This window comes from Capra hircus, chromosome 9 (genome assembly GCF_001704415.2).
Source record: "Capra hircus breed San Clemente chromosome 9, ASM170441v1, whole genome shotgun sequence".
In the NCBI taxonomy this organism is placed as follows: domain Eukaryota; kingdom Metazoa; phylum Chordata; class Mammalia; order Artiodactyla; family Bovidae; genus Capra; species Capra hircus.
The window spans coordinates 17,047,515-17,061,891 of NC_030816.1; the positions used below are offsets into that span (position 1 = coordinate 17,047,515).

At 37.1% G+C, this 14,377-nt stretch overlaps 1 protein-coding gene across 2 annotated transcripts in view; it reads left to right on the forward strand.

Annotated features, from left to right (window-relative positions):
- TBC1D32 (TBC1 domain family member 32) overlaps positions 1-14,377 on the forward strand; it is a 193,378-nt gene that overhangs the window by 16,600 nt on the left and 162,401 nt on the right. For both annotated transcript variants that reach the window (XM_018053005.1, XM_018053006.1), the window contains 6 exons: positions 4,797-4,865; positions 7,417-7,542; positions 10,767-10,845; positions 10,974-11,077; positions 11,173-11,234; positions 12,010-12,154. In XM_018053005.1, the coding sequence (XP_017908494.1) occupies positions 4,797-4,865; positions 7,417-7,542; positions 10,767-10,845; positions 10,974-11,077; positions 11,173-11,234; positions 12,010-12,154 (585 nt within the window). The remainder of the gene's footprint in view (positions 1-4,796; positions 4,866-7,416; positions 7,543-10,766; positions 10,846-10,973; positions 11,078-11,172; positions 11,235-12,009; positions 12,155-14,377) is intronic.

Genomic DNA, 14,377 nt, shown 5'->3' on the forward strand with positions numbered 1-14,377 from the left:
AAAAACTTTGGACATGACTTCCTTGGAGACTATTGGTGTACATTTGAGCATATTGAAGAATAAAGTTGGCTGATTTTTACTATAGTTGTGAGCAGAGAATTCTCAAAGGATTTGATACTGTGATTAAGCATGGAAAAGTCTGCAAAATAATGCTGAAAAGATAGATGTACACTTTGTATGGAGAGGGTGAGTTTAGTCTAACAGTCCCTGCTGTTCTTTTGTAACGTGAACCTATGTAAGGTATTTCTTTGCTCTCATGGCTCTCTCTCCTTGAAGCCCATCCTTTGGTCCCTGTGGCAGGCAGAATAACAGCCCTTTCAAAAACATCCATGTCTTAATCCCCAGAATTTGTAACGTGTTACCTTACATAGCCCAAGGGACTTGTAAATATGATTAAATTAAGATGGGAGATTATTCTGGATTATTCAGGTGAGCCAAATGTAATCACAGGCATCCATGTGAGAGACTCAGGAAGGTCAGAGGCAGAGAAAGTGCTGGGCAGGCTGAAGATGTCAGAGTGGTTGTTGGCTTTGAAGAGGGAAGGTGGCCCGTGATCCCAGGATGCAGGCAGTCCCTAGAAGCTAGAAAAGGTAAGGAAATAGATTCTCCCCAGAAGACGAAGGAACACAGCTCTGTGGATGTATTCTGAACTCTAGAATTGTAAATTGGCCTTGAGAACTTCCCTGGTGGTCCAGTAGTTAAGAATCCGCCTGCCAATGCAGGGGACACAGGTTCAGTCACTGGTCCAGGAAGATTCTACATGCAGCTAAACTCTTGTGCTGCGGCTGCTGAAGCTCACTCCTTCTAGGGTCCGTGCTCTGCAGCAAGAGAAGCCACTGCACCTCTCTGAAACTAGAGTAAGCCGACTTGTAGGAGTGAAGACCCAGCACAATCAAAATATAAATAAAAATATGTGCCTATAGAAGGGAAAAAAATGGGTCCCTGGGAACAACTAACAGTTGTCCATGGGATTCTCCAGGCAAAAACACTGGAGTGGGTTGCCATTCCCAGGATCTTGCAGGGAATCTTCCTGACCTAAGGGTTGAACCCGCATCTCTTATGTCTCCTGCATTGGCAGGCAGGTTCTTTACAGCTGAGCTACTGGGGAAGCCCTTGTGCTATGCACTGATCACTCTAATTTGTGTTTTTCCCTAACTTCTCAAATCTTAGAGTATCTTTAGTTCAACCCCATTTTTGGCCTCACTTAAAATCTTTGGAGTTTTACAGTGTTCTTTTTGGTGAGGAATTCTGCTTTTTAGGTTGTCATAGTACTGCTGAAGAATCACAGGATTCTCTTGTTCAGTAGCATTGGCTACAGCAACAGGATAACCGCAGCCCAGACTGTTGTTCAGAAGTTCCTCCTTCTCTAGCTATCCTCAGTTGATCAGACTTTTATTATTACTATTTGCCTTATAAACAGAAAAAGATAAAAACCTAAAATCCTAAAAATGTAGAAAAGGAAAGGCATTTGAGACTAGAAAAAAAGAACACAGTAGTATCAATAGTGCATCTGCCTAGAGTTAAGCTGGAGACAGGTGGATTGGGAGGAGAATTGGTTAGGTGCAGGTGTGAGCTTGCTTGCTTGCTTGTTTTATAGTAATGTCTTGAGACAATTTGATACCAGGAAAGCTAATTTCTTTAGTTAACAGTGCTAATACCTTCATGAATATGTGTTCCTTTATACTGTTAAATATTAATAGGTTTTTGTTTCTATTTCTCAATGGTAGCACTTTTCACATAACTTAAGTATCTAGGAAATTAAGAACTTTATCATTTGAAAATATTTAAAAAACTTGTTTTTGTTTTGAATTAATAGCTTTGTTCTATATTTAAGACTTAATGAAGAGTGGGTGCATAGTTTTAAGAAGTTTTAGATGCACTACAATTTTGAAAAGCTCTTTTACATGAAGCTAATTCCTTCTGAATCTTGAAAACAAGTCATACTTTGGCTCTGCCGTCTGTGTCTCAATTTTCTTAACTGTTATAGAAGAGACAGTAATAACATTTACCTTATAAGATTGCTTTGCAGGTTTAATGTACATAAAGCATCCTGCACACATTAAACTTGCCTCATATTAAGCTCTTATGTAAGTGTTTGCTGTTATTGTTCTCATTTCTGGTTGGTTTTTTTTTTTTTTTTCTTTTCCTTTTGTGAGAATAGGAAAGAACTCATTGTGCAGTTAGACATATTAAAGCCTGAGAAATAACTAGGTTTCAGTTCAGTTCAGTCCAGTCACTCGGTCATGTCCGACTCTTTGCGACCCCATGAACTGCAGCACGCCAGGCCTCCTGTCCATCACCAACTCCTGGAGTTCACCCAAACTCATGTCCATTGAGTCCATGATGCCATCCAGCCATCTCATCGATGCTCTGTCGTCCCCTTCTCCTGCCCCCAATCCCTCCCAGCATCAGGGTCTTTTCCAATGAGTCAACTCTTCGCATGAGGTGGCCAAAGTATTGGAGTTTCAGCTTCATCATCAGTCCTTCCAATGAACTAGGTTTAATATTTATATATTTTATTTCCCATAGCCATTTGTTTCAACAACAGAACGGTGTCTTTCTTTCACTAGTTGTATTTCAGTGGTTTATACAGTTTACAAACCAAAGACTTAAAAAGAGGTTTCTAGAGTAATTAATTTTGAGGGTGGTGTGAATTTTGAACTTTAGTACAGTTATTGACTAATGTAAGTAATCTTCAGTTTGTGTTGAATAAAGTGAGTACATCTCTGTAAAACAACAAAAATTACAGAATGCATCTTGTGTTCACTATCTTTAGATATACCTTGTTTGACAGAAATGTATACAAATCTTACTTTGGCATTTAAAGACCTTTAATTAGTATCTGTATGATCATGCAGTAGGACCAAATTCCTCTTAGATTATCAGCCTGTTCTACTTCTTGCCCTTTTCTCTGTAGAGTTTGCTCAGAAATTGTTTGCTTGGATTACAATTTCATACATGTGAATATGGTTTTTTTTTTAATTTTAGCAAAGTAACAATTTAATCAACAATGTGACCTGGTAGTAGCAGGAACCATAAATTATCTGCCAGGGTTTTAGAATATCAAAATGATCCAAAGTTTGAAACATCCAAGGAAAGATATTTTTCCTTTTGGAGTTATCTACCTATATTGATATCACCAACAGATCTATTTTGTGTTGCTTTAGCAGTGAAGTTCAGAGAAAGCAATGGCACCCCACTCCAGTACTCTTGCCTGGAAAATCCCTTGGATGGAAGAGCCTGGTAGGCTTCAGACCACGGGGTCGCTAAGAGTCAGAAACGACTGAGTGACTTCACTTTCACTTTTCACTTTCATGCATTGGAGAAGGAAATGGCAACCCACTCCAGTGTTCTTGCCTGGAGAATCCCAGGGACGGAGGAGCCTGGTGGGCTGCTGTCTCTGGGGTCTCACAGAGTCGGACATGACTGAAGTGACTTAGCAGCAGCAGTAGCAGCAGCAATGAAGTTAGCAGATCCTGCTCCCTCAGGAATTTATCTATTTATTTATTTTTTGACTGTGCTGTATGGCATGTGGGATCTTAGTTTTTGGACCAGGGATTGAACCCTTGGTCCCTGCATTGCAAGCATGGAGTCTTAACCACCGGGCTGCCCTTTTTTGGTGGGGCAGAGGGGCAGGCATTTTTAATATAACTCTTTCAGCTGTTCTAAATGCTTCTAAGAAATCTGTATTCAATGGAACACATTACCTGCATGCTATAGTTAAGTCAGTTATTGCAGTTAGTTGCAATGGAAATTTGGCCATCCACTGATACACAACAACACTAGAGGAAATGTTAAATACAGAAAACTAAGGTAGGTATTCCCACTTTCCACACTTTTAGACTTATTCTGATTTCTAGTGTAATAAGTTATTTCATTGCTTATGTAATATTTTAGGAATAATTTATACTGTGTTTAAGATGACAAAGGAATCTTGTATAGTGATGCATGCACGCTCAATTTTGTCCGGCTTGTTGCCACCCCATGGACTGTAGCCCACCAGGCCCCTCTGTCTTTGGGATTTCCCCAGTGGATTGCCATTTCCTACTTCAGGGAATCTTTCTGACCCAGGGATCGAACCTGAGTCTCTTGCATCTCTTGCATTGGCAGGTGGATTCTTTGCCACTGTGCTACCTGGGAACCCAGTATCTTATATAGGTTAGTAAGCATATTAATGAGGCTACTCCATAATGATGGCAGCTTTTATTTTTAAGTGGTTATTTTAGGTATTATTTAAATTGCTTTGAAAAGAAAAAAGAGTCTTTCCTTTTCCAAAACAGCTTATGGTCTACTATAAGCTTTTTTCTAGATGGAAGTTTTTATTTCAGGAATTCTTTGCTTAAGAGAAGGCATAAAGAAAAGTTACAAAAAAGTACAGAAAAGAAAAGGAACAAAAAAGTTCAGTCCGCATTATAGTTATGGTTTGGGTACCTTTAGTACCTTATTTGTTTATGTTGTTGTGTCTTTGTTTCATAGATCTCAGATTTCTGGGTGTAAAATACTTTTTACTTTTTTATGTCTTTTGAGTCTTACAATGTTCTGCATGTTTCAATTACTCAGCAAATGATAACCTTCATATATAGGAAGGTACACTGTCCTAGTAGAACATTAAGTTCTCACTTAAATGCCTTGGGATACAAAAAATCTAAGTTTGCTGCCAAACGAAACTAGTTCATTCCCTTCTCTTGTTCAGAATGCATTTTGTGCTTGGAATTATATTAAAATCATTTATAATAATACCTCTAAAAGTCTACTAAATGAGTGAAGGAATGAATGTCCTGTTAATTGTGTTACAGAGTTACAAATTTTGTCAAGGAAAACTACAATTGATTTTAGACCAGTTGGATCCTGGGCAACCTAAAGAGGTAAGTTTAAAGGACAAGTGTCAAGTTCACTCAGATAAACTTATTATATATTATATGTATTATGTATATGTATTATAATAAATAGCAGCTGGATTATTTCTCTTCAAGATAATCCTTTAATATCATGACAGTTCTAGGCTCACTTCCCTGCTAGGCCTTCTAGTCTTGAAATGAAGAGTCACAGAATAAGAGATGTTCTCTTTAGACAATTGTCACAGTTTATAAGAGGAAATTTTTATTTCTAGTTTCAGTTTTCAAGGAGATGAAGTTATGAGCAGTTCCCCCCCAAACTGTTCCTTCACTGTTGCTTGGTATGTGATAATTTAGTGATTTCTTTGAAGGAAAAAAACTTCATTTAATGCTCTTTCTACTTTGGAAAGTATGAGCAACTTTGACACATATACTCATTTATTTGAAAAGATTTTTTAAAAGCAGCTTTACTTAATATATTTCTTTATATTGTAATAACTATATAAATTAATTTTTATGAAGTTTTCTTTCATTTGACAGTGTCTGTTTCTCTTGACATAGAAAATTATAGGGTTTCTGAAGTACCTGACATCTCGTACATCTTACCATTTGGTCTCAATTTTGAAATATGTTGTTTTTCTTCAACTTTTTATTTTAAACCAAATGAATAGCTATGATTTACTCTCACTGATCTTTTTTTTTCTCTCAGCATTTCACATTCCAATTTATTTTCAGATTTTTAGTAAATGTTTCAACAGATCAGCAATGGGACCTGACTTTATATGATAAACAGTATTATTGTTTTTAAGTGGATTGTTTGGAAATCTGTACATGATCAGAAACTTTTGTTCTGAACAAGTAGTAAATTGTTAATGGAGTTTTGTCCTAAAAATTAACTGAAAAGGAGAAATTTACTTATGTTTTAAAATTTTCTTTCTAGTCCTGCTTATCCTTATCCAAATAAAATTGTATTTAGAAGTCTTTCATATGAACATATAGACATTTAAAAACATATGTGTATTGTATCTTTCATCTAAAACTTGACATCATGATTTGGAGTGCCTGGTGTCCTAAGGTCTTAGCTTTTTGACTCTTTTTTTTTTTTTTCCCCTCTCACTAGGCTTCAGTCAGCCAGAAAACAACCAAATTTTGAGGAACTCCAACTAGTTGGAGAGTGAGAGGCAGAGAAGTTTTATTCCACTTCTGATTGGAATAGAGCTTTTTGCCACTGCTGTCTCTTGGGTCATACTGTCCTAACTGAATTCTGATTGGATTTTGAGAATTCTGATTGGATTTCTTCTCAAAAAGATTTATATGAAAATTCAGAAATTCAATTTTGCATCACACTGCTGAATGACTTCCCCCCCTCCTGCAGTGGTTACTAGGTCAGAAAATATGATGTAGAAGCAAAAGCAAGTTAAAATCAATTGTTTTGTGAGAATTGTTCATATGTCTTGGAGTGGGAATGCCTTACCACTCCAAGTGTTTTAGAATTCGAGTCCTCAAACTGTAGGACTGAAATTGGGTGGCCTTGGCCTGCAATGACTTAGCGCGGGGCTTGGTTCCCAACCAGAGATTGGGCTGGGTCGTGGTAGTGAGAGCACCAGATCCTAGCCACTAGACCAGTGGTCAGTGACAAGGGCCCTGGCCCTTGCACTTTGCAGAAAAGAATTTCCACAAAGACAGAAAGTAGTGAAGCAAGTGAAGTATTTATTAGGAAAAAGAGTACAGTACATATGGATAGACATTTTGGCAGACTCAGAGGGAGACTCCCTGAGCTGTGCCCACATGGCAGTTTGAATCACTCATATGGAGCATTTTTTTCAGGTTTCCTTTGACCAATCATTATGATTTGCCTGGTTTGCAGTCCATATTTGGTATATCTCAGGATTCTTGTGTACGCGTGCATCTCTTAGCCAAGATGGATCCTACTGAAAAGGCTTCTGGGTAGAACATCCCTTGACTTGGCTCCAGTTTGGTTTCCAAGGGGCCTTTTCTGCACACGTGTGGTCTGGGAGGTCTCCTGACTGCAGGAATGAGAAATATGTGTTCTCTGCAGGGTCCAGCCTCCTCCCTTAATTGCCGTCTATTCTTGTCTTGGAGTTTCCATCAATAGAGAATGAATCTCCAGTTGCTTTACCCTGGGGGGACCCATCTGCCAGACCACGTGTGGGGGATGGTTCTAGTGAGGAAAGTCTATGGGAGGAGACGCTGGGACACTTTGTTCTGGCTTTTCAGATTTGACCACCATTCCTTCTCCTGTTCCCCTCAGACATGTGACCCAGAATCTCCCAGTATATTGCATGGGCAAAACAATTTGTTTTTCTGCAACATCTTGTGGAAAAACCCTAATGAACTTTTAATGTTTTTTAGTTTTTGCATTTCATAAAATAACCTATTTTGTTTTTCTGCTAAGCAGTCTAAAAAAATCAGTTATCAAGAATTGTTTCATGAAGGGGCATCTGATTCTCAATTGGCTCTTTAAAGCAATTATCCACCTTTCAATGTTTGTTAAATATTTTGAGAATTGCTGTTATTTTGGTGGCTGATTATTAATAAAAATTCTTTTAAAAAATTATAGGTGAGATATGAAGCCTTGCAAACATTGTGTTCAGCTCCTCCATCTGATGTCCTGAACTGTGAAAATTGGACCACTCTCTGTGAGAAGCTGACAGTGTATCTTTCAGATCCTGATCCTGTATTTAGTGTAAGGAAATGCTTACAGAAGTATAAACATTTTCTGTTTTTTTTTTTTCCCTACCATTCTAGAAGCAAATGGAATATAATTTTCTTTAATAGTAGCTCAAATATTTATGGAAATTCACCTCCAGCTTTTGAATTGTCAACTTTTTTTTTTTTTTAAGGGGATTAGCTTACGACATCATGATTAGATTCAGGGTCTGGTTAGTATCATACTTCATTGCCGAGACAGACTTTATTAGCGTATACATTTTGTTTTTATCTTCTAAAGGGACATCCAAGTATCTGTGTCATAGTTTTTCAATTAAGAAAAATATTTTAAAAGAAAGAGTGTGTTTTTGAAAGAATTCATATGTGAAAACTTGAACTTGGAATGATTAAAATTTACTCTGAAAGATTTAAATAAGCATTTTCCTTATGTATTTAAGTGTTAGATTTAAGTGTTAGAGATTGCTTAAGTGCTTAGCATGGCTTCCCTCCTAACTCAGTTGGTAAAGAATCTGCCTGCAATGCAAGTGACCCAGGTTTGGCTCCTATGTCTCAAAGATCCCCTGGAAATGGAAATGACAGCCCACTCTAGTATTCTTGCCTGGAGAATCCGATGGACAGAGGAGCCTGGCAGGCTACAGTTCATGATTGCAAGAGTCGGACATGACTTAGCAACTAAACCACTACTACCAACTGCCTAGAAAGAGAAGTTAGAAAACTGTAAAGATAAGACATTAGAAGATAATAGAGATGAATTATACAGAAAATATAGATAATTGCAAAAATTAAGGTTGCAAAGTAGTAGAGGTAGTTATGTAAAAAATGATTCACGTACAGCTTCTCAGAAACACTATGTGATGAAAAGCAAGGTTACATTAAAAAATGCAGTAATTACATGGGATTAAAAAAAAATCCTGACTGTATTCCAGCATCACATTTAACTACAAACTTAAGTTTTTTAAGTGCCTTTTTCTTCATAAATGATATATCAGTGAAGGAAAAAATTGTCCTTAAAAATATATAAGGTTTTTTAATATAGAATTTTTTAAGGTATTAGTAAAAGATAAATTTACCTATAGTACACGTCATTCTAGATCATATGCTGGGAACACACTGAGCAAGACAGAAGCCTTTGCCTGCATAGTACTTATATTCTAGAAGATGAGACAGTAAACAGTTCATAAAAATAAATCTCAATACCTTTTTACCACTTAAAAATACTCTTTCATCAATGAAAGTATAATTGTACTGGTAAACAGAAGGGATTTGGAAACAAGTGATTTGTTCATATTTTTGTAAGAGGGAAAATGGTGTTTACTCAATCCTGGATGCAGTTCAACAATACTAACACCAGAGGGTGATGCAGACTTCTCAAAAATTCTGAAGGATTCAAGAGGGAAGATCTCACGGCTACCTTTTCACTTCAACGCATTCTAACTGGAAATACAATTAAGTTTCCCTTCTAAAGATAGAATAATGCTCTAATAGGTTTTCTTTATTCTTTTTATAAACATTGTAAAGATCATGCCCGGTCAATTTAAGTGGTTTTGTTTGGCTATTATATGCAGCAAGAGTTTGTGTTAGTACTTAAGGCAATAAAATTGGAAGAAGCAGTCACCTGAGGAGAGATGACAAACAGAACCAATCATTTGAATAGGAAACAAGGCATGATGTTCTTTTTGTCTAGAACGTATGCTTTATCCAAATTCTTGAGTTCAATTCTGTTTCTTCATTTTCTACTCCGAAGGATGCTTACATGTAACTGAGTGACGTATGTAGTGTTTGAAAGTGTGACAAATATTAATGCTTACCAATTGCTGCAACTGTGAAAACATGCTTCCCAAATTAATTAATACCCTATGTTCAGTAAGAATCTCTTGGGTTATTGCAATATATTTTTAGTCATTTGTGTGTGCGTGTGTTAGTCATTCAACTGTATGTGACTCTTTGCGACCCCATGGACTATATACCACCAGGCTCCTCTGCCCATGGAATTCTTCGGGCAAGAATATTGGGATGAGTTGCCATTCCTTTCTCCAGGGTGTCTTCCCAACCCAGGGACTGAACCCAGGTCTCCCGCATTGTGGGCAGATTCTTTACCATCTGAGCCATGTACATCTTCTTGGGTAACCATTTTCTTAAATGTATTAATCTAATATTTGATACTGTGGTGTTGGAGAAGACTCTTGAGAGTCCGTTGGACTGCCAGGAAATCCAACCAGTCCATTCTATAGTAGATCAGCCCTGGGTGTTCTTTGGAAGGAATGGTGCTGAAGCTGAAACTGCAGTACTTTGGCCACCTCATGCGAAGAGTTGACTCATTGGTAAAGACTCTGATGCTGGGAGGGATTGGGGGCAGGAGGAGAAGGGGACGACAGAGGATGAGATGGCTGGATGGCATCACGGACTCCATGGACGTGAGTTTGGGTGAATTCCGGGAGATGGTGATGGACAGGGAGGCCTGGCGTGCTGCAATTCATGGGGTCGCAAAAAGTCAGACACGATTGAGTGACTGAACTGAACTGAACTGAACTGAATATTTGATATAGGCAAGGTTATTAGTTTTTTCCTCAAAGTAGAGTATTTGAGGGAATTTTATTTTTTTAATGAGAAATTGAATTTCACTATTAAGATTAATTCCATCAAAGTTGGTATAATTAAAATGATAAGCTGTCATTTCTAAGTACCTGTTAGTGTCACGTACTGACTACTTCTATTATCTCATTTAATTTTTTTACATTGTGATAGTTCCTACTTTATGTTTTAATAATGTAAAATTTTACAATATAATATTTTTCTTGGGAGTAGGTAAAATTATTGAAGTCCTAAAAGTCTAAACTTCCCATGTAAGCAATTAAAACAAAAGCAGATAATGGATTTGGAAAGGAGTGGGTTTTTTGTTTTTCACATTTAGTACTCCTACTGTTTCCTTGTCTGACACCTTTACATTGTGTCAGATTATAACAAATTATATTGTTTCCTTTAGGGAACCTCACTCTGCCTCCTCCTGTCTGTATCCCCACTATTACCAAATTTTACAATGTTCTGCTACATTAGATTGACTCTTAGTTTTGGTTGACTTTACTTTTTGCCAACCAACACAAGAATGTGCCATTTTAGTTACATTTCTATTGAAGTTTTTGAATGGTCATGTATTTAAGGTTTTCGCTATGTGAAAAAATGATTCTTACGAAAATAGATGATGAAATAATCTTGTATACAAATTTTGTTTCATTTCCATAGGACCGGATTTTAAAATTCTATGCACAGACGTTTACACTTTCACCATTACATATGACCAAGGAAATTTATACAAGCTTAGGTATGTTGATTATATCATTTTCAAAACTTTTGAAAATTTGTGCTTAAGAAAAATGGATAGGAAATAACTTTTTAGAAAGCACTATAACCTAATGGCATAATAATCTTATTTTTACTTTTCCTTTTTAGCTAAATATTTGGAGTTATACTTTCTTTCTAGAGAAAATAATATTCCTACTCTTTCAACTGGCATAGACATAAGTAATCCTAATGTGACCCATTTACTTAAAAAGGTATTTACTTTCTGTAATATGCTTTTATTTCTCTTGATGTAATTCTGTATTTAAGAATTCTAACCTTTTGAGAATGGTTATACACTGTTTTATAGATTCGTCTTCTAAATGAATATCAGAAAGAGGCTCCATCTTTTTGGATTCGACACCCAGAAAAGTAAGCCCCATAATTTATACCAGTAATAAGATTAGGAATCTTACTGGCCACATAAATTTCAAAAAGTAGATAGTCAACTGATTTTATGTGGTTTGTTTTTAGCTTTTCATGTTTTGTACTTAGCTATGTGAATGGCTCTATACCAGTATATATAATACAGTTTAATTATCACAATGTGTTTCCTAAGTGGCTCAGCTGTAAAAAATCCACCTGCCAATGCAGGAGATTGTGGGTTTGATCCATGGGTCTGAAAGATCCCCTGGAGAAGTAAATGTAACCCCCTTTGGTATTCTTGCCTGGTTAATCCCATGAAGAGAGGAACCTGATAGGCTACAGTCCATGGGGTTGCAAAAAGAGTCAGGCACAACTTAGTGACTAAACAGCAACAGCAACAAAATTATCACAACAAGGTAAAAAGAGGGTGCTGCAGCCTCAGGTTCTTTCATTACTGGTCTTTGAGTCTTTGATACTTTGGTGAAGTTTCTTCAGTGTTCTTTAAACTTTTCCCTTTTTAATTCTAAGATTTTTAATGAGGCTGTAAGGGTAACTATGGTCTAAAAAGGAAAGTTAAATTTGAACAGCCAGTGCTGAAGTAGAACATAAGTTTTTAGAGCAGAGGAAATTGGGGGTGAATCTCATCTCTGCCATTTACTGAAATATTAAAAAATGATGTTTCTAAATATTACCCATTACTTTATCATTCCATAAATAAAAAATAAATAAGTCACTATTATATATTTTTTTTCTAAAAATCATTTCTTTCCCAAACTATTAGGTATATGGAAGAAATTGTGGAGAGTACTTTGTCTTTGTTATCAGTTAAACATGATCAAAGCCATCTTGTCTCACAAAAAATTTTGGATCCAATATATTTTCTTGCATTGGTGGATACCAAAGCTGTGTGGTTCAAAAAGTGGATGGTAAGGAAATAACGGAATGTTTTTCTACCTTTCTTTGCATTGCTGTATTGCTTTAAAGAATAGCTGCTGTTTGTTTACAGTATCAAGAATTCTAATCACGTTTACATGTGTTAACTCATTTAATTCTTATAACAGTTTATGACATAGACAGTATTATTAACCTGTTTTACAGATGCAGCACCTGAGGCATAGAAAAGTAACTTGCTCTGTGTTCTTTACCTAGTAGGTGACAGATTCAGAATAGGATTTTAATGGTAATTCATTTGAATCTACTAAACTGAATGACCTATTCCAAATCATGTCTTATTTTATTTTATTTTAAAATTTTTAAAATCTTTTGGCCTTGCCACTCCACGTATGAGATCTTAGTTCCCCGACCAGGAATGAAACCTGTGCCCCCTGCATTGGAAGAGCAGAGTTAACTGTTGGACTGCCAGAGAAGTCTTATATCTTAGTTCTACAGCTATGAATTTTTAAAGAAGATCTGGTAAACCAGAAGGGTTCAGTTTCACTTTTCTCTGGCTTATAGATGTCTGGAAACGTCTCTTCATTTGCCACTTCCTGAATCTGCAGTTTAGAAAATGTGTTTAATGCCTGAATGCTGGTGACTTCCTGTGGAACTGACCACTGCCTTAGAACTGTACTAATATTAAAAGATTGTTAAACACTGTTACCTCCCTCTTCTGCTGTTGAGTAAGAGTAGCCTGTGTCTGACAGTAGTCATAGTTATATTGGATTGTGTTCCTATGTCTTTGTCCCTCTCAACATGTCTTTGTTGCAGTGGGAAGGATGGGAATGGGACCATATCTTGCCATGCAAACCATGCAAAGCAGCAACACGCTTCATTACTACTTGGCATGATTTAGATGTTATCTAGCTGATGCTTTCCTTTTTTTTTTAATTTTATTTTTATCTCAACTGTATCAGTTCAGTTCATTCACTCAGTCGTGTCCGACTCTTTGCGACCCCATGGACTTCAGCACTCCAGGCTTTCCTGTCCATCACCAACTCCCATGGTTTACTCAAACTCATGTCCATTGAGTCGGTGATGACATCCAACCATCTCATTCTCTGTTAGCCCCTTCTCCCACCTTCAATGTTTTCCAGAATCAGGGTCTTTTCAAATACATCATCAGTGCTTGGCATCAGGTGGCCAAAGAATTAGAATTTCAGCTTCAGCATCAGTCCTTCCAATGAATATTTGGACTGATTTCCTTTAGGATTGACTGGTTGGATCTCCTTCCAGCCCAAGTGACTCTCAAGTGTCTTCTCTAACAGCATGGTTCAAAAGCATCAATTCTTCAGCACTCAGCTTTCTTTATAGTCCAACTCTCAAACCATACATGACTACTAGAAAAACCATAGCTTTGACTAGACAGATTTTTGTCAGCAAAGTAGTGTCTCTGCTTTTTAATATGCTGTCTAGATTGGTCATAGCTTTTCTTCCAAGGAGTAAGCGTCTTTTAATTTCATGGCTGCAATCACCATCTGCAGTGATTTTGGAGCCCCCCAAAATAAAGTCTGACACTATTTCCACTGTTTCCCCATTTATTTGCCATGAAGTGATAGGACCAGATGCCATGATCTTAGTTTTCTGAATGTTGAGTTTTAAACCAACTTTTTCACTCTCCTCTTTCACTTTCATCAAGAGGCTCTTTAATTCTTCTTCACTTTCTGCCATAAAGGTGGTGTCATCTGCATATGTGAGGTTACTGATATTTCTCCTGGCAATCTTGATTCCAGCTTGTGCTTCCAGCCCAGCGTTTCTCATGATGTACTCTGCATAGAAGTTAAGTAAGCAGGGTGACAACACACAGCCTTGACGTACTCCTTTCCAGATTTGGAACCAGTCTGTTGTTCCATGTACAGTTCTAACTGTTACTTCTTGACCTGCCTACAGATTTCTCAGGAGGCAGGTCAGGTAGTCTGGCATCCACATCTCTTTAAGAAATTTTCACAATTTGTGGTGATGTACATAGTCAAAGGCTTTGGCATAATCAATAAAGCAGAAGTAGATGTTTTTCTAGAACTCTCTTGCTTTTTTGATGATCCAACGGATATTGGCAATTTGATCTCTGCTTCCTCTGCCTTTTCTAAATCCAACTTGAACATCTGAAGTTCATGGTTCACGTACTGTTGAAGCCTGGCTTGGAGAATTTTGAGCATTACTTCGCTACGTGTGAGATGAGTGCAATTGTGTGGTAGTTTGAAAATTCTTTGGCA